Source organism: Podarcis filfolensis (genome assembly GCF_964270895.1).
Source record: "Podarcis filfolensis genome assembly, chromosome: 10".
Classification (NCBI taxonomy): Eukaryota; Metazoa; Chordata; class Lepidosauria; order Squamata; family Lacertidae; genus Podarcis; species Podarcis filfolensis.
Genome location: NC_139612.1, coordinates 63,807,881 through 63,834,554, shown reverse-complemented (window position 1 = coordinate 63,834,554; position 26,674 = coordinate 63,807,881). Strand labels below are relative to the sequence as shown.

The window sequence follows — 26,674 nt, the reverse complement described above, 5'->3', positions numbered from 1 at the left end:
TACAAATTCCCTTCCAGATGGACTGCCATGTTTTCAATGCTGTGCAAAGTTATGTCTTTGACAACAGACCAAAGTCTGCCCAAACAGCTCTGGAAAGCTCTTAGCACCCTAAACAAGGCTTGCCAGATGGAGAATTCCACTAAGCCTAATTAGTGCTCGGGTGTTCCCATATGGGAGGAACCTAAATTAACAGTATGGCTAGAATTGCAAGCTGCCAATAACTATTTCATTATTACAGGGAAAGGGAAGTAGTAGAGGATCTGCTTTGCAAATGCAGGAGGTCCGCGGTTCAATTCCTGGCATCTCCAGTTAGAGCCGAGAGAAACCATGGAGAGCTGCTGCCAGTCAGTGCAAACAATACTGAGCTAGATGGGTCTATGGTCTGACTTGGTGGCATAAGGCAACTGCAGCTTAGGGCACAAGTATGAAGCAGAAGATGGCATTCCTCACCAGCTGTAATCTTAAAGCACAAGCCTTTTTATCTTTACTCTGGGAGTAAGTCCCAAAGTGTTCACTGCAGCCTAAAAGGATTAAGTTGAAGGTGCATATTCCACTCCTAGCACAACCTGCATAACAGGGATGTTGTGAGGATGACATGCATCAAACAATCCATGCCACCCTGAGCACTAGAGCACAGAGGAGGAACCTTTAACCCGGCACATCTTGCTGGCCTAGCAATTAACTTCCAGCAGCTCCAGCCAGCAAGTGCCCATTGTCAGAGATGATGTGAGCCAGAGGCTCTCCTGATAACTCATAGTAATGAAAACTTTGGAGTTCTCATGATTGGTACTATAAGTAGTAGTTCATGTTTTCTACCTTTTCCCTATAAGCTTTCTGTAGAAAATCCAGGAGTTTATATTTAAATTCCGGGAAAGGTTTATCTCCCTAACTCTCCCAGCTGGTCAGAAGGGAGTTTCCATCCCTCCTTAGTTCTAGCTGCCCTAGCCTTTTTGTACTCATTTGACTTCATTTTTATCCCACCCTTCCTCCTAACAACTCAGGGAAGCTCACAGGGTTTTCTCCCACCCCTACATTTTATCATCAGAACAACTCTGTGAAGTAGACTGGGCTGAGAGAGAATGAAAGAGCAGCTGGCTCAAGGTCACATGCAGAAAAGAACCTGAGTGTTGTCTCTTTTCCTGCCAAGCAAACAAGAATAAGCCCCGGGATCCAAATCCGGAACCTCCTTTTCACCTCTCCATTCAATACCCTGTAAGGAATTCGGATACACATCACTCGGGGCAAACATCCCTGTCCATCTCAGCTTCCAAGTCCTACAAGGCAGCTTTCATTTCAACTTGCAACGTCATGCCCTAGACACTGCAATCTGTCCATGGTGGGAATGAAATAACCAAGGGTTATATCTGGACATTGTGGGTCTACTTTGGAAGCAAGGCAGAGCGAAATGATTTATTCCAAAGCCAAAAGGTGACCTTGCCCCAATAATTCCTTATGCCTCTCTCAGTTTTGGTGCTGCTTCTCTGTATTGATGTGGCCCTGTTATTCTCCCTCCCAAACTGGCTGACCTTGATGTGGAGGTGCAAAAGGAAGCCTTAGCTGGCAGCCAGCGCCCTTCATTAAGCTCACATGAGACAGGATCAACCCTGTGCTTGCCTGGGGAGGAAGCTGCCTGCCCCCTGCACATTTGCAGAACTAGAGACAGACGAGGCATGCAAGAGTGAGGTAATGTCTAGAAGACGCTGAGAGCGAGGTTGGTGACAGATAGCATCGCCTGGAGATAGTGATTAGAAAAACAAGAATTGAACACGGAGTGGGGAGATAAAACTCAAGGGCTGATGAAATTCAGATGAAGAACAAATGAGGCATCCATTTTCTTAGCTAAACAAGAACTGAAAACAAATCTGACAGATTTTCAAGACGTATCTTGTGGGTACTTAGGCACAAAGAAAATCCCCATTTGGGGGTTGAAGAAATACCCCCCCCCGGCGGCCCCAAGTGGAATGCCCGTGCATGGGCATCCATCCCTGAGGCCCAAAGTCGGGGGGGGGGGAGACAGTATGGATGTCTATCAATAGAAGAGTCACCATTATATCCACAGAAAAATAATGGAGAATCAGAATCCTTCATGCCTTGGGGGAATGTCCTTGGAAGCAGAGAGCAGCACAATGTTAGTGCTATCCTTCAGCTGCTGGGGCCAGAACTTCCTCCGCATTCCTCTTCTCTAGCCAATCCCTGCTGCTGGAGACTGTGAGCTGGAGACTGACTGAGCCCCAGTCTCCCAAGATGATGAGCAGGGCTGGGCTTGGCAGGAAGGGGAGGAGCCCCAAACACCAATTTTCCTCCATGGAAGCCAGCACTCCATAGGTGCCTTGGGCAGCACCTGTATTCAACCATCTCATAAGTGAGGGGAGGGAGGCGAAGTTGAGGAGTGGAAAACAGGTGGAGTTTCTCCTCCCCACCCCAAATTTCTTACAGGCCTCAGTTTGCAACAGGAATAAATTATAATATTCAATATTTCCTGTAGTGCTTGCAATAACTCCACATTCAAAGCCTCTGTCCAGTGCTGTCAGTTTCCACTCCTCCCTGCCCCACTTCCTGTCCAGGCTACTATTGGCTTAGCAGAGAGAAAATAAGGCAAAAGCCACAGTGATCAGAAAATGGTATCCTTGTACATAATGCCAGGTGGTTAAAAGAAATTGAAGTAGGGACCAATAGAGAACTTTCAGAACAGAAAAAGAGGTTTTTAAAAAATGGGTCGCATAAGGTTCAAAATTGGGACATGGCTAAAATGATGTGCAGTTTGGAGGACACCACACACACAGAGTGTGAACTGGCTAATTACTTTGGAAAAAGATCTTGGGATTGTAGTCAAATTTTCACTGGAAGCATAAGTACTTAACTCTGACTGAAATAAATATGGAATGTTAGGAATACTTAGGAAAGAGGCTGAAAACAGAGCAGCCCATAGCAATGGTGATCTACAGTCTCAGAATGTTAATAGAATTGTGGAATTGGAAGGGAGCCCAAAGGGTCCTCTAGTCCAACCCCTGCAATGTTAAGAACATTAAAAGCCTGACAGTTTCAACAGACATCCTCTACGGTTTCCTCCCCATCTTCCTAAGGAAGAGCTAGTGCCTGACTTTTCTGCTCACTCTCTCATGTTACACTAAACTGGCAGAAATCCTGAAGGACCCTCTCAATAGTGGAGGGTAAAATTCAATTTCCTTTCTCAGCTCACAAAAACCCACTTATCCATTAAACAGCACAGGCATTCTTATGAATGCTGGGTGTGTGGGGGGGCAAACAGTCCAGGAAACCTCCCTCCTAGCCCTCCCCTCTTTCTGCAATGATTGATAGGTCTAGAAAAGAGCATCTCTGATCGTTGTTCACACTCAGAGGCGAAAATTGTTTTCCGGCGCCGCATGCTAAGGCATGAACACAAGACCAGCATTTTAACGATGTTGCCTTCCTGCTAACTAAAAGGCCACAAGTTCACCTCCTGTGCTCTCCAGGATGGGACAATGAGCCTGACCCACATGTACCTTTCTGCAGAATGGATTGCTTGCAAAATGCATCTGTTCATCCAAACACTGAACTCCTGACCCTGGTCAGGCACTGCCTTCAGGATGCACAGTACTTGGCCAACTTCCTGCTGTGGGCATAGCTGTGCATCAGGAGAACAATGGTACCTGCTCCTTACAGGGACTTTTGTTACACTTCCAGATTAGGAGCATGATAGAAGTGGGCATCCCTTTTGGGGAAATGATCAGGATTTCCAGGAACAGGATACCAAATTGTGAATTTCCTGCACCATGCCATAGTTATGCAGCTCCATTCGAGTAGGCAGAGTGAGAAAAGCTGTGTAGACCCACAAACCAACCAAAATGGACTGCTTGCTTCCAAAGCAGCAGCTGTGTCTTGAGTTACTCACCTGCTGCTGGCAGGTCCAACTTTGCTCGTTTCAGCTCCGCCATGGAACTCTGGAGCTGATCTATTACGAAGTCATCTTCAAAGAAGAAATCTTTGGCGAGGGTCTCCTGAAGAAATTGCACGAGTTCTTCCATTTGCAATTTCATCAGGTGTTCTAGGTTGGGAGGGGGAGAAGAGTACGACATCAGAGAGTAGACTAAAATGTAGCCATATTTGCTTTCTCTATTGAAACAGAAATCTCTCTCTCTGCCAATTCATATCTATTAATTAAACAAACACCTAGTGTAATTCTAGAACTTGACAGAAACATAAGGCTGTCATATATCAAGCCAATCCCCTAACATTGCTCTCTCTAACAACAAGCACAGGTGGTACGTGCAGACAGAAATGGGGGCAGATCACAGAGTACTGAAAATCAAGAGGGAGGCATAAGTATGGAAGTAGCCATGGAAAGTGGCGTTGTTATTGGGAGTGAGCATCGTGCCCTTATGCTTTCTTGTTAGCCCCTCCATTTATTTAAACCATTTCAGTCCTGCCTCTCTCAGAGACTGAAACAGGTTGCAGAAACGTCTGACAAAAATAACCCCCCTAAAACGGCAGCATATCAACGAATACTTAACATAACTGAAACATTGCAATCATAGCGATAAGAAGCACCAGGAGAATCAGCCAACAAAGGCTTGCTTTGAAAGGTGGGCTTCACAGTGTCTCCTAAAGTCAACAAGGAGGCCCAGCAAAGGACCTACAGAGAATGCTCATTTCAAAGCCTTGGGGCTATCACCAAAAAGACTCCGCTCGTTGCTGTGATTTAATCTCCTCAGGAAATTGTACTTTTGAGTACAGCCCTTCTGACCAGCGTCTATATTCCTGTTGGCTGGGAAGTATACCGTGCCACCAGATTTATTGTGCATATTATAGCCACATCTTTTGCAACCTATTTCTAATCATTAAAATCTTCCCAACAGTGAAGCTGTGGTGGCTTTGGAGACAGTGTGAAATAAGCACCCACAAGATCTCTCTCCCCAGAAGTGCGGAGGGGGTGGGGTGAAGAGAACATAAATGGCTTGGTAGGTTCTAAGTCACTGTGGGTTGCCCTGGGCAAGATAAAGCGATGAACAAATATAAGAAATATAATAATAATAAATAAATAAATAGTACTGAGAAATACCCAACTGAGAAAAATGTTTGGTTTTTAATTTATTCATTTTATTCACAAGGGCCTGTCCATGCCATATGGTGAGTTAAAAAGTTTAAAGCCAGGACAAAGATCTTACTTCTGTGCAGTTTCAAAATGGTATAAGACATCGCAGTGAGAACCCGTTCTCCTTCAAGTATGTAGATATCCCAGATCCTGAGGGTTAACGTAAAGGGAGTCTGCAATGAGAGGAGCCATGGGAAGCGTCAGAAAAATAACAGAAATCCAGATTTGCCGTAAAAATGTGTGCTTGGGATGATTGGGGTGGGGGGAAGACATCAAACAAAGGGCACTCACACGGTCAAGGAAACACTGGAAAAACCATTTCATTGTGTAAAACGTAGTGTTGACTTCCTGGGAGTCCTGCCAAGAAGAAGCAGTTTTATGAACTTCAGATACGAACACAGCATCACGCAAAGTGGCCAAGTGGTTAGTATTATTGAATTTATATTTCAGCCCATTAAAAAATATTCCCTACAAACAAGGTAATTTTAAAAAACCCTATAATAATTAAAAGAAAAAAGACAGCACATACAAAAACAGATTTTCCTTGCTAAGCACACAGCATAAACATTGGCAACTAAGACAGCATGAACTCCTGGACTGCAAACCCATAGTGAAATGGCCAAAGTATCTTCAGCCTGAAACCTGACTGCTTTCCTATGCATTCTGTCTTCCCCTCCGTGGACAAAAGAAATCCAAAGAGGTTAAACATTGAAGAGGGTGATTGTGAAGAATGCAGGGTTTGGGTCATGTGTACTTTTAAAAATACCTCTCCCTGTACAATCACTTTGGTTTGCTGGGGAGAGCTTAGAAGAAAGGTTCCTGTAGCACGGTTAAAATGTGTGCCTAGGCATTCTCTACTTACTGCAATGCCCCACTTTTTGGAATATGATTCCATAGGGGAAGACTGCCTTACTCTGAAGCTTCAGGGTTGCATATAAGCAGTCATTTAAGCACAAAGCCTGATCCACCTGGCATAAGGAGAGAAAACCTCTTGTGGCCATACCCCTCTATGAAAAGTTTGATCCAGTTCACCAATTTTGGCCATGCTTCTCCTCTAAAGAAAGGGATGAAGGAACACAGCATACCTGAGCATGTACAGAATGCCTCTTTCATGCACAGGAAGAATAGCAAGTAGCTTCCCACCCCCCCACCCTATGGCAAACCAGGAACCAAGCCCTGGGACATAACTCCCTTCATTCTCTGGGGCCAATTCCCCTTTCCCAGACCCTGTCATTCTTGCCCATAGTTTAGTCAGAGCAGCCTGGTGCACCCCATACATTTTCAACTACAACTCCCATCAACCCCCTACCACTGGCTATGCCGGCTGGGGCTGATGGGAGATGTAGTCCAAAACTTTGGGTGGGTCTGAGAAAGCTGAGCCAAGGGATGCGTGCCAACAGCAGATCTCATGAACAGGACTTAGAAATTATGGTTTGAAAGTTGGGTTTGTATGTTGTGCTTCTGCAGGGCGGGTTTTTGCTGCTGTTTGTAAGTGCAGCTCTTGGGAAGCTGTGGAAATTGCCTGAAGCTGGTCAGAAAGCCCAGTGTGCTCGAACGCAGTAGGGTGCAACAGAGGCTTGCCCTTGCCAACCCCTCTTCCTGCTGAGATTGAATGGGCAGAGGCGGAAGTGGCAGCTGTGTGATCTAATTGCATGGAGCTCCTGGGACACTGAGAAGAATGAATGGAACAGCACACTAGCCTGGGAATAAGGTGCAGTGGGAGGAAGTAGCAGACACCATGGAGAAGGCAGTAACTCTGCCCTACAAGGGTACGTGGCTCTGTCTCTACAGAACAGCTCTACAAATAAGTGTCCCTTCACTGTAGCATCCCAACAATAAAAGAGGCTCCACTGGGATTTCTTAGCCTGACAGAGAGACTTGAGGAGCTGTTAAGAATTATCTACATAAACACACCCAACTTTTGACTCTCCAAATTTAAAAAAGGTGGTTGTGCCTTCCTCGCTTTACAGATTTAGCAGCTTGCTGTTTACTTTCATTTATTAGAAGTAGCCTCCCTGAACCTTCAGACACCCAGGCGAGGAAGCCTACGGACTCAAGGCAAGATGCACTTGATGTTTCCTCCCCTCGAAGGCACACTCCTCCAAAATTAAAGCAATAAGCAGCAATGACCTACAGTCCAAACTCTGTATGAACTCTACTGTGAAAATTAAAACCACAATTTACAGCCTAGAGGTAAGCATGAAAGTGATTTCGGTTTTCACCAGCCAGTAGATTTAAATAATCCTTTTTAAAACTCTCCCATACCCATGAACAGATTTTGGAAAACCAATATGGCATACATGAGGCGACTCACTACGCTTAGAACATTTGCTGCAGATATCAAAGATTAAAGACTAGGAATGAAGTCCGTCTGCATTCAGCAGGAACTTTCCTTTCTTATAAATGTGCTCAAGTCCACAACCTAAGGCTACTGTTGATCCTGTCTCTAGCAATTTTAGATCTGATCAGAGAGTTAATATCAAACACCCTGAAAAAGAAACTAAATGTACTATACTTCCTAGCAGGAATATGCTTCATGTTTCATAAGCTTCCAGCACAATGGACAAAAAAATATATGAAAGGCTGGAAGCTTTTATGCATTTGGAAATATAGTGAGTCTTCACTGAAATAAAAAGTACTTTGTGCATGAATGTGAACAGAAATAGAGACCTTTATATAAAGGGCACATCCAGTTACTCAAGGGTTGTATCCTTAAGCCTGGTTCACCATTACATCTCTTCCTTTCTCTGCACTGAAATAATATTATATCTATCTATCTCAGACTACAATTCCTGCATTATCTATCTATCGATCGATCGATCAATGTGGAAATACCACCACCAATTTGTTTTTGACACCTGTTAATGCATAAAAAGGACGCGGGTGGCGCTGTGGGTAAAACCTCAATGCCTAGGACTTGCTGATCGCATGGTCGACGATTCGAATCCCTGAGGCGGGGTGAGCTCCCGTCGTTCGGTCCCAGCTCCTGCCCACCTAGCAGTTTGAAAGCACCCTTAAGTGCAAGTAGATAAATAGGTACCGCTTTATAGCGGGAAGGTTAACGGCGTTTCTGTGTGCTGCGCTGGTGCTGGCTCACCAGCTGCAGCTTTGTCACGCTGGCCACGTGACCCGGAAGTGTCTACGGACGGCGCCGGCTCACGGCCTCTTGAGCGAGATGTGCACGTGAGCACGCAACCCTAGAGTCGGACACGACTGTCCCTGAGGCAGGGGTACCTTTACCTTTACTAATGCATAAAAGTGCTATATTCATCCTGATCAAGCTATAGAAGATAATTACTGGTTACTGTTTGATGACCATCTGTCATGGATACTTTAGCTGAGATTCCTGCATTGCAGGGGGTGGACTAGATGATGCCTGGAGGTCCCTTCCAACTCTACAATTCTATGATTCTTTGTTTCTTTATATGTATATTTCCCTTTTTAAAAAATTTGTTTATATGTTGGGTTCATAAAGCTGGATGAATAGCTATGGCAAGCATTATCAAGTTTCCCTTCCTGTATCTTTCTGAGAATTTCGAACGCAGATGCTTGGGATGTCTCAATGAAATGTTTTGAAAATAAAAAAATAAAACAAGTCAAAAACCCCATAGGTTTCTTGGGGGAAATACAGTGAAGTTCAGATGTAGCACTGGTCAATCTCCTAACCAGCTCTAGGAGATAGTGAGAGCAACCGTTGTAAATATCATTACAAATATACCATATTTTTCGTCCCATGGGACGCTCCGTCCCATAGGACGCACCTAATTTTGGGGGGGGGAAATAAAGGGAAAAAAATTTCCTTTATTTCCCCCCCAAAACCAGGTCGGGGAACAGCGGGATGGCGGCGCTGCACCTCCTCGCTGTCCCCCGAGCTTGTGGGGCTGGCCGATGTCTGCCCGGCGCGCGTGGCGCTCTGCTTCAGGGCACCCTGCGCGCCGGGCGGCAGGCTGCTATCCGCAGCGTGGGGAGCCCCGTGGGAACTCTCCAAGCTTCAGCGAAAGCCTGTATTCGCCCCATAGGACGCACACAGATTTCCCCTTCATTTTTGGAGGGGAAAAGTGTGTCCTATAGGGCGAAAAATATGGTACCCCTTTATGAAGACATTCAGTTTCCCATCTCCCTTTTAGTTTTTGGGCATACTCTGGTTAGCATTACAGTCATACCTTGGGCTGAATATGCTACAAGATGAGAGTTTTCGGGTTGCGCTCCACGGCGACCCGGAAGTAACGGAGTGCGTTACTTCTGGGTTTCACCACTCGCGCATGCGCAGACGCTCAAAATGACGTCACGCGCATGAGCAGAAGCGGCGAATTGCAACCCACGCACACACACGTTGCGTTCGCTTCAGGGTGCGAACAGGGCTCCGGAATGGATCCCGTTCGAATCCAGAGGTACCACTGTATTGATGTTAGCGCTAAGCATAGTTGGGCCAAACTGGAACCTGAAAGCCTGCTTCTAAGATGGACTGCAAACAGTGGTTTGACAAGAGCTAGGATTATAGAGGTAATCTTGGTGCAGATGCAACACTTACTACTGATAGCTCTGAAATGGAAAGAGTGTGGGGGTGAGAATCCCCTTGGCATGGGAGGGGAGATACGGGATTCCATGGAGTACTCTAAACTTCCTATCCTTGATGTACTTTCGCATTAAAAAGCATAGGACAGGAGTGGGGAATTTGTGGCTCTACAGATATTGATGGGTCCAAAGGTTGCCATAGCTGGAATACTGCAGTCGAAAGCAATGCCAGGGTGGAAATCGCAAAAATGTCTGGGAAAATCCGGGTGTATGGCAGTATCATTTTTGGCAATATTCCTTAAAATTAGCTTGAAAACTTCTTTCTGTGTGTGTTTGCGGGAAAAAGCTCAACTACTTCTGTGTCCGGATTTTCACAAAGATGCCAACTGTATGGACCCCAACTATGGCTAGTGAATAGAGATGCTGGGGGTTTGTTTCCCCATCCCTGGCTTGAGAAGCCCCACCCTTTGATTTTCAGGACTATATACTATTATCACATATTGCTTATGCAGAATTAACCGACCTAAAATATTTATAATCTACGTATCAATACAGACTTAGTTAGAATCATACCACAGCACAACTGCCCCCAGATCTTTGCACACACCCTGCCCATGTTTCCCATGGAGAAGGTTCCAAGTTCAATCCCTTGCATCACTTTAAAAGTATTTCAGGTTAAACTGGCTTTCAGTGGCAGTACTGGGAAAGATCTCTGTCTGTGACAGAACCACTGTTCAGCAAAGTAGATACAGAAAACAGCAACAGAACAATGACCTGATTTGGCATAAAGTAGTTCCATAAATTCCCTACACACCAGCATAAGTAGGCAGGGAAGAATTAAATATCATATTGGACCTTTTGCTGATGTGTTGCCCTTTATGTACTGCATATTCTGATGGCATTTACTTACAAAATGCTGCTTAAGCTTAGACAAAAATTTCTTCATTATTTTCTCGTGATGCTCTTGAAATCTCAACAGCTTGGGAAAACCCGGAATATAAAAACCTAAAAGGTTGGGGTGGTGAGGGGAAGAGAGAATAAAAACATGTTGAACACTAACAAATTCCCACAAAAAAACATGTTCACAGGTTTAAGTGTTGCGGTGAAATAATTCCGATGGGGGCGGAAATCACTTAAACATTAAAATACAATGTAATGTCTTGTGGCGTATTAAAGATTAATTTACTCATTGTGACGTAACCATAGATGACCAAGAGCCCGTTTCATCAGATGCGTGAAAGCTGGTAAGGCATACAGAAAAGGCAGCAGACTTTGCACAGGGGCTTTGAGATGCAATACCAAAAGGGTGATTTGGCATTGCAAACCCAGACTGATGCACTCCCTTTTTCCCTGATGTGCAATGGTTAGAAGCTCCCAACTGCAGTTTGCAGCAAACCATCGTTTGCTGTTGGGTAAAACCATGCCAGCTAGGGTAGGAAGAACACATAAGCCTGGGTCTGTTCCTGTAATATCAAACCATGGTCTGATGCTGTACTTCAGGGAAGTCCAACTTCCAAGAGACTGTGATCTACTCCCACTATAAATAAACTGGCAGTGATCTACCCATTGGATTGACCAAAGTTGTTGACTTTTGGGGGGAGGCTTCACCAAAGTTGTTGAGCTTTTTTGGGGGGAGACTTCACCAAAGAGCTTTTTTTAGGGAGCCAAAGTTGTGGAGCTTGAATAGCTGCACACAGCAGGCAAATAAGTACAAGGTGTGAACCAATCCGATTAAGAAGGAGACAGACTAAGGATGGGGAACTTATGGCTCTCCAGATGACATTGTAGTAAACTCTCATCATCCCTGATCATTGGCCATGGTGACTAGGGCTGATAGCAGTTGTAGCCTAATATCTAGAAGGTCATGTTTCTCCCATCCAAGGACTGATTTGCTGGAGGCATGTCCTGTTTACACTGTGGCCAGATGGTGCAAGTAAGCACAACATCAACGTTGCCAACAATGAGCGAGAGACTGAATTAAGAGTTGCTGAGCATTTGAGATTGCCACAATCTTATGTTACTGATTATTAAGTTTATTTATATGCTGCTTTCCCATAATCATGTTTAAAGCATCACCATGCCCTTTATCCTAAATGCAAAAACTGCTTGCCCCAGGTTGAAAATGGCCAGGGAAGAATGCTGCCCTACAGGGGAAATTCCTGCTCTGAGTATGCGGACACTGGAAATTTAATTCCACTCCCGATTTCCAGCTGCAATAATGGATTCAAATGAGGGCAATACTTTCTGTGCAGCCAACTCCATGTCCACAAAAAGCAGGTCATGTGCAGGGTTATAGTCCTTGCACATCATCACAAATGACCTCAAAAGAGCATTTTAAGAGACCTATCGTAGACTGCAGAAAAATTATCGGTTAAAAAACAACACATTTTCTAAGTATTTTGAGCACATTAATAGCCAAAAGGCCCAGCTTGCCGTACTACAAATCCAGTCCAGACTTCATAATAATAATTTAAAAATCAGATGAGAATTAAACGGTGCTTTGCAGCAAGATTTGGGTGGCATACCATGCATAGCATGCTTGGGTCCTGAGAAGAGTTTCACCAGGGCCCAGAAGGCATCTTCTTCATTCATGTACATAAGAAGTAAAGCTGTGATGTGGCTCATTCCCTGACAATATCCAACTTCCTAGGAGGAGAAAAGGTAGACAAGCGTTTAGGAATTTGCAAACAGCGACAAAACCCAACAAAAACACACCACAAATTACATGGTCAATTTGATTCTTGTGGTGGGAATAGGAAGCTGTTAGGTATGGAAGAACTGCAGCCCTGTGGTTCACTGGAAAAGTGTGGCAGAACAAGTGGTGGTGTTGCTGAGGGCCTCATTCTGTTGTGGACCATCTTCCTGGAGCCACAGGCCAGTGGGCCAGATGCAGAGCAATGGATGGAACTATGCAAAAGGCAGGGGTTTCTACACCCGCACATTCACGCGCCCTTCCTCACCCTTTGTCCAGGCAAGCAAGAGGCATGGTCAACCCTTGAAGGCACATTCCAGATCTGCAGTTCCACCTTGCAACACTTTGGGCTAGTTCTCTCCTGAATCCCTTCAGACTGTAAGTGGAGGCTCGTATGGTGGAATGCTATTGTATTCAAATCTAGTCATTGCGCACAGAAAGCTTGTATTTCAAAGAGATGCTTAGGCCACAAACTCTTTAATTCACCTTTCCTCCCTACCCTCCTTTTGAAAATGTTCACCCAGCATGAGCAAGAATTCCAGTTCCGTGTAACCGGAAAAATAACATATCTCTTTGTTTAGATTTTTACCCTACCCTATCCCAGACGTTAAGTGTGTGTCGCAATTTGCAAACTAAGAATTCTGTGGCCGCTCAGAGACCAACAGGTTTTCAGCAGCACATAAAGTGGATGACCTCATTATAAGTTATGCTACAATAAACCTGTTGGGCTTTATGGCGCCATCAGAATGTTAGTTGGTTTTGCTGCAAAGATTATTCCCCTGGAATTTGAAAACAAAACCCCAAAGGTGGAAAAGGATGCTTTACACTTTCGTGAAGAACAAAGGAGCAAGGCAAAAAAAGCTCTTCGTTGACACCAGATTCACTGGCTCCTTATGCTCTGTTAACAATGGCTGCTCTTAATAAAATACAATATTTTATTATTGATCTTGTAAGTTGTTTCTGATCTCCATGGTTTTAGACAACAACAACAACAAAAGAAATTACTACAGCAATAAAAGTTTTGGTAGCACCTTCTTTGAGTCACAACTTGCAGGCAGCACATTGACTACAATCCAACAACCTCAATTTTTCATCTTCCCCTTCAGAAGTTCTGCTTCCGTGGCTATGGTTACAGTGGTAATTTTCATACAACCAAATATTCGCTTAATAAGCCAGGATACAGATGAGCTGTGTGCACTCGCACACAACCCATTTACAGCTACATCACTTTCTCTGTTTGTGTGAGTAGCAAAACAGACCAGGAAGACACAGCTAACCACAGCTTCCTGTTACATGTGAGCTGGAAACACTGGTTAGTGTTTTCCATGCAAGCAAGGATTTAGAAACCAAACCATGGATAAAATTTCACTTGTTTGGAAGCTATTAACTTGTTGTTCACAGATGCACACAACCTGTGCACATCCTGGCTTACTACATCAGATAGATAGATAGATGATAGATAGATAGATAGATAGATAGATAGATAGATAGATAGATGGATAGATGATAGATATAGATAAAATTACCTATGCAATATAAGCGTTGTAACTGTGTGTATATGAATTTAGATCAATATGCACCCACATACTATGTGACTTACCGTATTATACACAGAATATGCAGCTAAAACATGGAATAAAGCTTGTTGTCTAGAGAGAAAAGACGGAAAGTAAATTTTATAACTCATTTTTTGTGCACACTAATGAAATACTTAATGAATCATGATATAAAACTTCACTACCATCAGGACTTAAGAAGCACATTTTGTACATTTGCATAACCTTTGTAAAAGGATAAATATTTGTAAAATTATTGCACACTTTAATACATTTGGAAACATCTGAAGGCTAACAAGCCAGTCCTCCAACAACCCCATTTTATGTCAAGCCTAATTTCAAACCAAAGTTCTAAAAGAGCCCCACGGCTGCCAAAGAAATGGAGGACTTCTGCAGAAGGGAAGGAGTTTGTGCAATTATTATTGCAATTAGGTGTGCAACAAAATGTTGCAGTTAGGAGAGCTGCTCTTTGGTAACTAGTCATAGACAATGGAGTTGGGTTTCTGCTTTGCACTAAAACACAAGGTGGCTGTAGCACACAAGAAATTTAAGTGCATACCTTATAGCAGGAAAAAGAATATAATTCTGCTGTGTGCAACTGTGTTGTGCTGGGGGTGGGATGGGGCAGGGGCGGGTGTCATCCAGTACAGACCCAATTTAGAAGGATGATAAAGAATACATGGAAAGACACTCCAGTCAGGCAAAACAAGGAGGATGTGGGATGAAACGTTTCAATCCCAACTGATTGTTGGGTTCATACAGACGTGGCATTTGGCATTTTCAAAACTGGGTAGAATCAATACTTCATTATATCTGATTTCACAAGTTTGAAATGAAAAGGAGCATTCAAGGACCCTCACTGATACATGGAACACTACACTTCAACCACCAGTTTCACAGATATTAAACTAAGAATATATTATTATGTTAGGAAACCATGTTCATCACGTTCTCCTATGGGATACAGAAAAGGATTTAGTAAGGGAAAACATATTCGGTGAGAGATTAAATTACTCCTGTGATCAAGCTTACATGAGGCATTTCCCTCCCATATGCACAAGCTTCTTTATGTATTAAATCTGGGGAAATGCTTTAGCAACATAGGTTCTATCTTGTTTCTCTTAAAGCGTCCTTATTTTAAAAGCTTCCAGTCTCTCTCCAGATGATGCTCTTAAAATTTTACTTCCAAGTGCACAACCACGTGGTATAAAAATGTTTTTTATGAATAACAGACAAACATTAGAGGATGTTTGGAGCTTCAGACAGCTGAATAGAGATTTCCATACACTTATCTGCAGCAGCAAAGAGACAACACACTAAAAGCCAGGGAAGAAGGAAGGCCGCTTTCACAGCCCATCTCAAATGGCCCTTCCCTCAGATGTCACATGAAACCCATGTTAACCTAAAACAATGAGTAATGAAGCTGATTTGCTGAAAACTAGCCATAGTTAGTAATGAATCAAAATCCCTAGTTTGGTCATAAATGCCAATTAGTTTCCGGGCCCAATTCAAAGTGCTGGTGTTGACCGGTAACACTTTACATGGCTCAGGAACTCGAATACCTTAAGGACCACCTCTCCCCATACAAACTGACCTGCGCTTGTCATCTGAGACCTTTCTCTATGCCCCTCACCCCCTCAAGGGTGGCAACAAAAGAACGGGCCTTTTCTGTGGTGGTTCCCCGTCTATGGAATGCTCTCCCCATAGAGGCTTGCCATCATTACATGTCTTCAGGCATCAAGCAAAAACATTCCTCTTTACCCAGGCCTTTGGCCATTTAATAATCTATGACCTGTTAAAACTTGGGGGGGGAGGCGAGAGAGAGACTGTTGTTTTGATTATTATTTTATTATGCTATCATTGTGCTTTTTATTATGTTTTTATTATTGTGCTCCATAAAATGTGTTCTTAATGTTGTGCACTGTAAAGCAGCCCTGGCCAACATGGCGCCCTTCAGAGGCTTTTGACTACAACTCCCATCAGCTGCAGTCAGCACTTGTTGGCTGGGGCTGATGGGAGTTGTAGTCCAAAAATGGGGTGAGGGAAGACACCAGTTTGCCGAACGCTGCAATAAAGGGAAAACAAAAGCTTTCCAATTCCTCCTGTTCCTGCCTGGGAAGAAGGGTTGGGGAGAAGAGGGGAAGCTCGCCTGGCTTAGCACAATGTCCAAATGTGGCCACTGTTTCCACAAATCAATAATGGCAAAGGAAGGCTTTTCAAAATGCCAGATCTTGGGGAGGTGTTCTGAAGGTCTGCAATACATAAGAAAAGTAGATTTTAGCTTTACTTACTTAACTCCATATCGGTCTCTAAACATGATATGATCCCGGTATGTCCGATTTACATCAAGGTCAATCTGCCTGATATCTGGTGAGGTACCTCTTGCTTGGGTTTTTAAGGTCTTGTGGGAGGGAGGAGAAAATAATCAGCAAGTGTATGTATCACAACCTCACAGTTCATGCCTATGTTCTAGGCTGGGCATGCAGCTGGGAGAATTTCTACATAGGAATGCAAACCAGTTCTCTTTCAATAGTTCACCTGCACACCTGCATACCCAACCCTACATTTGAAGTCAACTAAAGCTTCATTATTATATTTCCCTAACAGTAGAACAGTTATTAATTCATACCTAAAGAATTCTAAGACTTTCAGTAATGGTCCATTTCCCTCTCAACAGTTTTAAGATTTTTTAAAAAATGTAGACTTTCCTTTAAATGTAGACACTTGAGTTTTTCATGTCCTGGTGGACTTTTTTCTTTCTTTTCCTGCACACATCACTAGATGGCATCTGTAACCTTTGAAGATAGGCCCGGTTCTCTTAAACCCTTTTTATTTGTTTTTTTCTGTAGTTAACTTGTAATCTTTTGTTAAGATTAGTTTTAGGCCATTTCAAATTCTTTTGAATCTTTATGAATAGTTCCACTGGACCTTTCTTAACAAGCTACAATGAACTGAACACAGGATGTCAACCATGACCCATAACTAAGAAGGGCAGGATCTGGACAAAGTACTTCTGAGGCCAATTGATTTAAATGGGAAAGTTAAGCAAATGCTTTAAGTACTTTTAAGTTCAACCAATTTTAGTTGGAAAGATTTAACTGTGACTAGATTATAGCCTGAATCTGGATTTATACATCTATGTCATCTATTCATATTACACTAAAGGCTTGACTGGCCCAGAGAGCTCACACATGAAGCGGAAGGAGATAGTACCCCTTCACCAATATGATGAGCTCTAGATGTTTTGCACTACCAACTCTCAGTAGGAGGTTACCAGGTTGGCAAGACTGGAGATAGTACACTCCTAAGAAAGTAAGAGTGGATTGTGCCATTTCAGGCCGTAAAAAAAAATGCCATTTTTGAAATGCTAGCTTCAAATAAAATCAGGTCTGAGAAAAACAAAGTCTATTCTAACCTGCTGCCTACCAGGTTGGACTGCTATTTGCAGGAAAGCTGTGTCTGTTTGCTTTAGACATAAGGGAGGACACTCCACTATGTGACATCTCCTGTCCCCAATCTAATCTAAAGTGGTACAGCCCATTCTACCATCCAGTATACACCTTTTTCCGTATGGAGCATGTCAGTCAAGCACATACGACTTAAAAGCTGACAGAAGCTTGTCAGAAAGGCTTTCAGGGTATTAGGGAAATGAAACTGGAGTTTATATACAAGGTCTTTTTTTCTTAGATTCAAAAGCTTGCTTCCAGTCAAGGACATGGAGCCCAAGCAGGTATAACACGAGGTCTCTGATTAGGTTTAGGCAGTGCTTTTATCTTGGGGGGGGCAGGGGTACGCATACACCTAAACATTTTGTGAACCTAAGTTTGGTCTCATTGGGGGGCAGTATTTCAATATGAGTAGGAAAATGAGAGTACCCCTCTCATTTATTTTTTTTAGGGAAAACACAGGGTTTAGGGAAGCGGCCATTGCATACTGGCTACATGCACAGGTTCAATTCCCAGGTAGCTAGTAAAGACCCCTGTCTGGAAAGCTATTGCCAGCAGTGCAGACGACACTGAGCTAGATGGATCGGTGGTGGGCCTTGAGGGGAAAAACAACGCTCCTCATATACTCCAAAGGCTTCTTTTGTGTGGTGGTGATGTTCTTTGTTTTTACTTTAAAGCAACCACAAAAGGGTCTCCTTCTGATGGGAGTAATGGACCACTGGCATTAGGAGGAAGAGGAGTTTAACCCTTTCCCTATTCTATTTTTCCAATATAAAAAAAGAATCCCATTCCCCAAATATGTTATTAGGTCTGCTGTGTTGGGGGAGGTAGATTCAAGCATCTGAAACACCCCTGCATTTTCCTTCAAGGAGGGCAAAGAGCAGTGGGAATCAGAGTAGGACTTAGATTGGAATCAGCTTGGGTAGAACTTGCCAATTACCACCACCCCCATTTTTCTTAAAAGTTGGCAGCGTGGTGGTAGAGGAGCCCTGATCATAGCTCTGCCACATCACGTCTGTTTCCAGCTTCAGAGAGTGGAGTGGGTGTGCATGCTTTAGCATGGGAGGAAACAGCAGAGGCAGAAAAGGTTAAACAGCTTGCTAAAGAGAAAGCGCCCAATGGCTTCTAGGAACAAGACTATCCTGTTTATGAGTAGTGCAGTTGCAGGCTGAGAAATGGGGACATTTCCTGGAAAACAACTGGACATAGTTAGGTTCCTATTAATAGAATTTAATCAGGACTTTCGAGAAAGATGCCTCTCAACTTTTGAACTGTTCCATCTAAAGAAGGACATGAGCAGCGGACATTTTAAGTGTGCTAATCAAGAGTATTTGCAAGCCATTGTTCTCTGTGTGGATTCTACATTTTCTGAGAATTCAAATATTTGCTTCTAATAAGGAACCTGAACGCTGACGCATATTCAACAAACAAGGATATAGAAACCAGTGCCAGAACCATGGAAATTAGTCACTGACTTCTTCCACAATGAATGCTTTCATTAAAAGCTGATCAACCTTTTCTCCTTTGACGCAAAGGGAATCATGAAGGCTATACATAGGTTATCATTCTACCTGATAGTAAAGTTGGAGGTATGAAACGGATAGGAGCAATCTTTATGAAAGCCGTTAGTCCTTTCTAAACTAGATTTTAATTAAATAATAATAATACAATTTGTTGTATTAGTCATATCATGGAACACTAAAGCACTTTGCGGTCTAATTTTCAAATACTTGGGCACAATACAGTATTTCCAATTTTTTAGAAACTCACATTATAATAGTCTTTCATTTCTTCTTTCATTTTAGGGACATCAAGCAACAAAGACCAGACTTCACCTCTCAGCTGCAGTGGAATTCCTTTATAAATTCTCCTATGAAACTGTGTAAATAAACAAATAAGCAACATCAAGCAGGAGTAAACCAGAAAAAAATTGACGTGGTGACTATACCAAGACCTATAACCTGGAAACAAAGTAAATGGTATTATTAATTTAGGCAGAACTGGCCTGTGTTTGTGTGTATGCGCATGACAGTTTCAATGATATTCTCTCTTTGTTGATTCAGTAGGTGTGCCATGCACTGAAAAGCATGTGCAAAAAGGAGGAAGGGGTAATGTGAGGAATTATAAGGGAAATAGTTGCTCTGACATGTGGGTTCACAGAAGGTAATCAGATGTGACCCTAACAGACCTCTTTGGCTGCAGTTTGAGCACTCATGCAAGAACACTGATTTTTCTCCTTAAAAAAAAAAAATTCTTTTATTTGTGTAAACAGCAATTTTCTGGGGTGGGGGGGTGGGAGAGAATGAATAGGGTCATATATACATATATGGTCACACCGGAGCCTTGATCACCACCATTCATCACAATATGTCACCTGTCACCACTACTTATAACTTACCAGCTTCTATTGTTATGGCCAGTGGCAAAATGAAATTGAGTTGAACTGCGATCAGTGTGATGTCTCCAAAGACAATGGTGCAAAACGTGGCAATATAAATACAGGACGTGATGCCAGGATTGAAAGAGCAGCCATATATGAACCACGCTAGATTAATTTGACACAGGTGTCCTCTCCTGTCTTCAACCACAAAACCACGGACACTGGTGGACCACAGTTTGGGAGCCCCTCTTTAAAGTGTAGAAGTGGAGACTAGACTGCACCATGGATGCCGCATGTACAGCATAAGAAATATACACACACCATCAACCCCAACACTTAAGACACAGTGGCAACTTTCCGCAGCTGCATCATATTGTGGCCTACTCCTTTCTTCCTTGCTCCTTCCTTCCTAAAGGGTCCTAATATCCACCCCCATACCCCTGTGCAGTAATGTTCCCAAGTGTACAATGCTAAGAATGGCCATAACTTCAAAATCATTCCTACAGCTGTTTTACAATGCAAAAACTGTTTACATAGAATACTGTGTACAAAATTCAAAATATAAGCTAATGCAAGCATTTGGAGGGAAACCACAGTTGTTCACCATTTACACCTTTCCCCCTCCTGCCATTCCTCTGCTTGAACTCATAAGAATCTAATCAATTTTTTAAAAAAGAGAGAATCAGAAGGCTGTTTACGCATCTCTTGTGCAACATCTAGTTGGCCCTGAAAGGCATACTGATATAGAACACCTAGCTAAATGGCTAATTGGCTGTGGGTTTCAGCTGAGATGAGTCTCACCAAAAGCACCACGTTCTGGAAGGTTAAAACAAAATCAATAACTGATTAGACACTTAATCTCCTGGCACCACGTTGTAATTTACAAATCAAATGAATTCATAAAGGATTTCACAGTTATAAACCTTTAGCTGCTATGTCAAATACTGAATGGGGAAAAAACTAGTGGAGGATTTTGCAAGCTAGCTCTGCGGTTCAATTCCATTACATGGCGTGACTGTTACTTTTAACCTTGCAATGAAAATTAAATTCTTCAAAGCAACACCCTTTCTCACAGCCACACACACAAATTAAAAAATAACTGGATGCTTAAAGTTCCAAATTATTGTAGATAATAAGTATTAGAAATCTTTCCTATTATGTGGTCATCACTTTTACCCTCGGTCACTTACAACGCGACAACCAGGATGTAGTTCTATCCCATTGGCTATGGAAACTGATTAGCTTCTTCAAAAGCCGGCTCAGACATATGGTCCATTTGGGTGCTTATGAAGGCCCAACATCCTGTTCTCATGGGAGAGTAGCTCTCATATACTCTCACACATTGCTACACTCTGACTGTAAGGGCAGAGGTGGGTGTTCTGCATAAATACTTGTAATGCTTCTGTACACAAGTCAGAATGGTGTGATTATACCCCCTGAGAAGAAAAAGGAAGAGGAAGAGGAAGGGAGAATTCTGATTCAGCCCTCGTGCATAGAAGCATCCTCACGAAATATCTTCATCACGTATTCCGTTATGAATATGGGCATGTTTGCTCAGTCCTCTGCCAAGAAAAGGGGATCTTTGACAAAGGTAAGCATCTGCACTCCGCTATGGGCTAAAGGACCACCATTGGAAAATCACTATACACAGACACCAATTTCTAAAATGTGGATATTCTCTTTCTGGTTGTAAGGGTGAACAGGATAAGGAAACAGCAGTATCTGTCATGCACACGAAGGGTAAATGAAATATAACGGATGAATCACCGCTGTCTGATGCAATTATAATTGATCAAGGCAGAATGAGGAAATGGCGGGATGCAGCGCAAACAGCTGCATCAACAGCTGCCACGCACTCCAGGCCAAGCGGGTATCGGGCCTTGTGGGAATATGCCAGCTGTGAGAATGGTAAATCTGCTCCGATTACACAGCACTAGATGAGTGGGACAATGTTTCTCGGAAACAGCAGTTCATTAAGTTCTTTCTGAAGGGATAAATCGAATCAGGCTTAGCTGATGTGCAATAAAAGATATCGTGATGGGGAAAAAAGCAAAGGTATTTTTAAAAAGAAAAAAATGTGGCAAAAAACTGGACAAATTAGATTCTTATCATAAATTTGCAAAGTGCTTTATATTCTGTGTACTTCTTCACAACAACCCTGTGAGATAGGCCACGGCTACTCCATTTCCCCACATGATGGGAAGTAAAGCTGATGGTCCAGAAACGTGGCTTATGAAAATAAATATGTACACCTTGGCTTTCCATAAGCACCATAAGACCCACAACTAAATGTTTCCTGTTGCTATTTAAAATCCCGAGCTTTTTACACTGACTGACACACATACACACCCAATCCTTGAGACTATTCTCAGTTAGTGAATGCAACTGTGTGCACTGGAGGGGGGGCGGTGTTAATTCTTTTGAAACTCTAATATCACTTGCCATCACATGTCTACTTTAGAGTGCTGCAGCCAGATGATGATTCCTTTACAAAAATACTTTTATATTTGCAATCAGATTTGTTGTGCTTACATGTTGCTTTCAGGCGCACACTTAAAAAGGGTAACAACACTCGAGTTTGAGTGGCCTTTCCAGCCAATTCCAATTCAGAAGCGAAGTCACAAAATAATGGACCATATCAAACGCATGGAAAATGTACATTAATTGTTGCTGAAAAGATTCTGAGAATGTTGAAGGGTAGCGTCGGGACAGTATTAGCAGTCAAAAAGAAGCCTTCAGACCCATGCTACGTATTTTTCCAGACTTTCCTGCAGGCTACTGACACTTAAGTCTAATTGATCTTGTTCTCCAAAAAGGAAGTCCTTTATTACAGACAGATGTTACCAGATTCTGGCTTAAAAAAAGGAAAACCAAACTGGATTAAGGATTCCCACTGCCTGTCTCAGATTTCAGAGACACAGAAAAGAGAGAAAATCTTATAAGCTGCCAATATTGAGGGTATGTTCTTCGAAGGAAGAAAAATACCCTTTTGTTGGCACTGGCTTAGCTGATACAAGAGATTTTTTTAAAAACATCTTTATGGGAGCAAAATGAAGGCCATGCAATCACAAGGAAACAGGCAGGGTGAAATCCAGCTGTGGCGGCAGCCTCACCCTGAGCTTAGCTCTGTTCTGCATGCGGAAGGTTGAATTCCTGGCATCTCCAGGTGGGGTTAGGATTCTCTGCAGCCTCAAGCCCTCGACAGTCACAGCCTGTCTGGGCAGACAATACTGAGTTAGATGGATCAATGGTCTGACTTGGTGTAAGGCAGATTCCTATATTCAGGGTATTTTTTAAGAAGAGGAGAAGAAGAGCCCTGCAGGATCAGACCAAAGGTCAGTCTTGTGCAGCTTCCTGCCAAATGGCTCTGGAAAACTGCAGAAGAAGCAGTGTGTGCAAGTAATGACCCTCTCCTGTTGTGGCTCCTGCTGCCGCCTCCAATCTTTGAGGTTCTATCAGGCTATTACTGGTGGGGCACACCTGGCTGTAATCTAGTTCTGTAAACTCCCCACAGTGGTACATTTTCTGCCAATAGCCACCATGAAACAACAACAGCACCGTAACATCATTTTGTAATCATTTTCATCTCAGAAATCTTTCCTTTGCATACTGTGGTTCCTATTGTAAATTGTTTCTGGATATTGTTTACTATTTTGGTTATGCCTTATACTCATTGCTGGCTGCTCCAGGCATCTCCATTGGAGGCGGGAAGAGGCTTCTTATAGAAAGCCAAACAAAATATAGAAGTATTTTCAAATGCAAGGCCTTTCCAGTTTTCCACAAGTATTCCCAACCATGCAATGGAATATTTCTGTCAATAGCTTGATACCATTCAATTATATAATGTTCTCATCTTCACATTCAGAATCATGCTCCAATATTTTAATGCACCTATTTGATAATATAGGCTTAGTTTCAAAAATAAGAGAACCTGGTTCTCAAGCATTTTTTCCCTTGTGCTAGCACTGGCAGCCATGTTTTTCTGCAAGCCTTCCAGAGCTCAAAAATCAAGGATTAGACTCTTATGTTTCATAATGACTGAGATAAACATCTCCCCAGCCATCTCCATCCCTCCAAATCATTCATGAAAAGGACAAAAAGCCCTGTGTATTCCTTTGGGGCTTCATTATCTTGTACAAACAAGAAGCTTCACAGGTATTCTTACTTTCCTGAGTTTGTAGGAACCAAGACCTTGTTCAGCATAAGGAGAAAAATCTCAGGGTCACTGTAGAAGCTAAAGGTTTAACCAGCTGCTACAGCCACCTGCAAAGAGCCCTCATCCTCTCTCCTTTCATCCTTTCTCTCTTCAGAGCACCTGGTTTCTTACTGGACTCAAATAACCAGGAATTAACAGTTGAAATAAATTAACAGGAAACAAAGTACCAGAAATTGCTCTGGGGTCCAAGATTAAACCACGTGCTACCAATATGGAAAGTAAGCAAGCAAAATGGTGTTGGAGACACAGAATAGTATCCAACTAACTCATTCTATCACTGCAAGGATTTCCACTTGTGCCACGGCACTCCTCTAACCCCCATACACCCACTAAATATGTTCTGGGGTTTTCCCCAACCTTCCAGATATCGGGAGGCCGTGGGGTGCATGTATGGGTGGAGGGAGTTCTGTTCCAAAAGCAGAATTCCTTGCACTGACATGATGTGTTAGCTGGAAACTGCCCACAGAGAGGGTTGGAAGGGCTAATCAGTGTTCTCTTTGCCACTTGTTATTGTATTGTTTGTATATATTTTGCTGGATCCATTTTTAATTTTGATTCTTGTTGTAAGCTTGGTTACATGGCGTTATCTAAATACAATAAATAAACAGAAGTGATCTGCAAGTGGCTGTAGCAGATGCTAGAACCCATAGCTACTACAGTCACGTGGAGGCTTCACACCATATGGAGCCTCATTCATTGACTTCTGTGTGAATCAGAGATGGGACAGCAAGAGGAAGCCTTGTTGCTATCTCCTTCTGAATCTCAGAGAGGCTTTTATTTATTCTTTGGAAGCTATGGACAGGGGAATGGGGAACAAGGGGACAATTTGACACAGAGTCTCTCAATAAACTCTAAATTATTTTCAGCTACCTCAAGCCTGGCAGTTTCTCCCCCCTCCTCCCTGACGCTTCCTTATTTCTTTTCTCTCAGTCAGATAGCTACTCCATCAACAAGCGAGTCAGATGGCCCAGCAAAGAAGACATTTGAATGTGAATACAGTGAATGACATTTTTATTCAAGGCACCCTGAAAGTTATGGTCACACCAGGACAAAGGAGGCTTTAATGCCTGCCGTGATTGATGGCTTGATATGCCCTATCTCAGCTGCAGGATATAATTAAGATGCAAACACATAAACTCAAAGCACCAGGTCAAGAAGGGCTGTCAAGCAGCATACAGAGAGGCAAACGTGTTGATTCCCTATGCTACTAAAGAAAGGTTGCGGGTTATTGGAGTTGGGGTGTGTGTGTGTTCATGTTAGGAAGGTGGGGTGTTGAACAAGTACTTCCCTCTCTACAATTTATATATTATGCAGCACACAAGATTTGAGAAGTGCTTTAGAAGTTTTTGCTGTCCTTGTGCTCCAAACAATGCTGCAAGTCAAGGCAATAACTTATGCCCATTTTAGAGATAGGAAGCTGAAGTCAAAATTGAGGCTTGGCCAAGACATATCATCCATTTTCAAAAACTTTGCCAAATTGGTGTGATAGGGACCATTCTAATGAAAGAATAGCGAATGTCTCCTTCCCTTACATTCCACAGAACAGCTTCAACGTCCTTAAATGCCTTTGCCAGCATTTCTCTTCCCAACTTTAGAAAAGACCAACAAAGGGAGGGAGGAGGAGGGAGGCTAAATAGTAAAACATTTTCTATAGTAAGAGCCTCCAGAGAGAAAGGGCTGTATCACAAATTGGTGCAATGTGCTTAGTTTCTGAGGTTCTTTTTCAATGCGGCACACAAAACATGTACCAGTTAATACAATTGCTGCTGCTGTAGTAGGAGGAGAATAATAATAATTATTTTTTAAATAGGATTATTAAAAGAAAAGTAGTTCCAAAACATGCCCAACATGGAAACTGGGAGTTTGGGGATCTCAAATTTTGCACTTGTACATAACTGGTTTGTGGGCAGTTAGGAGAGAAAAGAAAGAATGTTATTGCATCTACAGGAACCCTGTTATTCCTGTTAGATGGACACCATTAAACATAGTGATGGTCCAAGCCCATTTCTTAGCGCTTTCTACACAAATATGATCAATCAGGATTCTGCCTTTTGGCAAAGAGCAATATGACCAAGAGCAAATTGCTATATATCCCTCCCATCTTGCAAATCTTCCTTTCCTGTACATTTCTACCCAACAGCGCAAGTCCCTTCTGTCCCGCTTGGATTTCCTCCCAGACCATCTTCTCCTGCTCTTCTCTTTCCCTCAAACCTCAGCACCTCCAACCCACTTCCTACAGACAAACTGGTTATATTTCCTGCTAGATGTGAAGCTCCTCCTTCTCCTTAGATCCTACCAAGGAAGCTTCACTGTCTGTCAACGTTCTATAGCTAGAAAGCTTCCTTTGAGCATGTAGAATGTTCATGAGCCAGTGTGGCGTAACAGTTAAGAGGGTTGGACTAGGACCTGGGGAAGCCAGGGTTCAAATCCCCACATCTACATCTACATCTATAAATATAAATAAATAAATATAAACATATAAACACACACACACACACAAAACAGCAGGTAAAATGTTATAAATGTACTGCACTTAAGAAGCCTGGGTGAATAAAGAGGTTTTCATCTGGCACCTATGACATAAACGTTGGTGCCAAGTGAGGCTCCCTGGGTAGACTACTCTATAACCTGGGCACCATAGCCAAAAACGCCCTAGTTGGCACCTGCCTCATCTCTGAAGGCGGAGGCACTCAGCAGATCTGAAAAATACTGGCCTACGCTGGGTTGGGTAGTAGCCACTCCTTCAGGCATTTGCATATTATTATTTATTATTTATT

The 26,674-nt window shown here is 42.8% G+C and overlaps 1 protein-coding gene across 10 annotated transcripts in view; it reads right to left on the bottom strand.

The window, feature by feature from the left end:
* USP6NL (USP6 N-terminal like) overlaps positions 1–26,674 on the bottom strand; it is a 134,791-nt gene that overhangs the window by 16,638 nt on the left and 91,479 nt on the right. For all 10 annotated transcript variants that reach the window (XM_083572659.1, XM_083572663.1, XM_083572660.1 and 7 more), the window contains 8 exons: positions 19,072–19,179; positions 16,147–16,256; positions 13,900–13,948; positions 12,133–12,253; positions 10,518–10,612; positions 5,384–5,449; positions 5,166–5,265; positions 3,893–4,045 (listed from right to left, as the gene is read on the bottom strand). In XM_083572659.1, the coding sequence (XP_083428785.1) occupies positions 3,893–4,045; positions 5,166–5,265; positions 5,384–5,449; positions 10,518–10,612; positions 12,133–12,253; positions 13,900–13,948; positions 16,147–16,256; positions 19,072–19,179 (802 nt within the window). The remainder of the gene's footprint in view (positions 1–3,892; positions 4,046–5,165; positions 5,266–5,383; positions 5,450–10,517; positions 10,613–12,132; positions 12,254–13,899; positions 13,949–16,146; positions 16,257–19,071; positions 19,180–26,674) is intronic.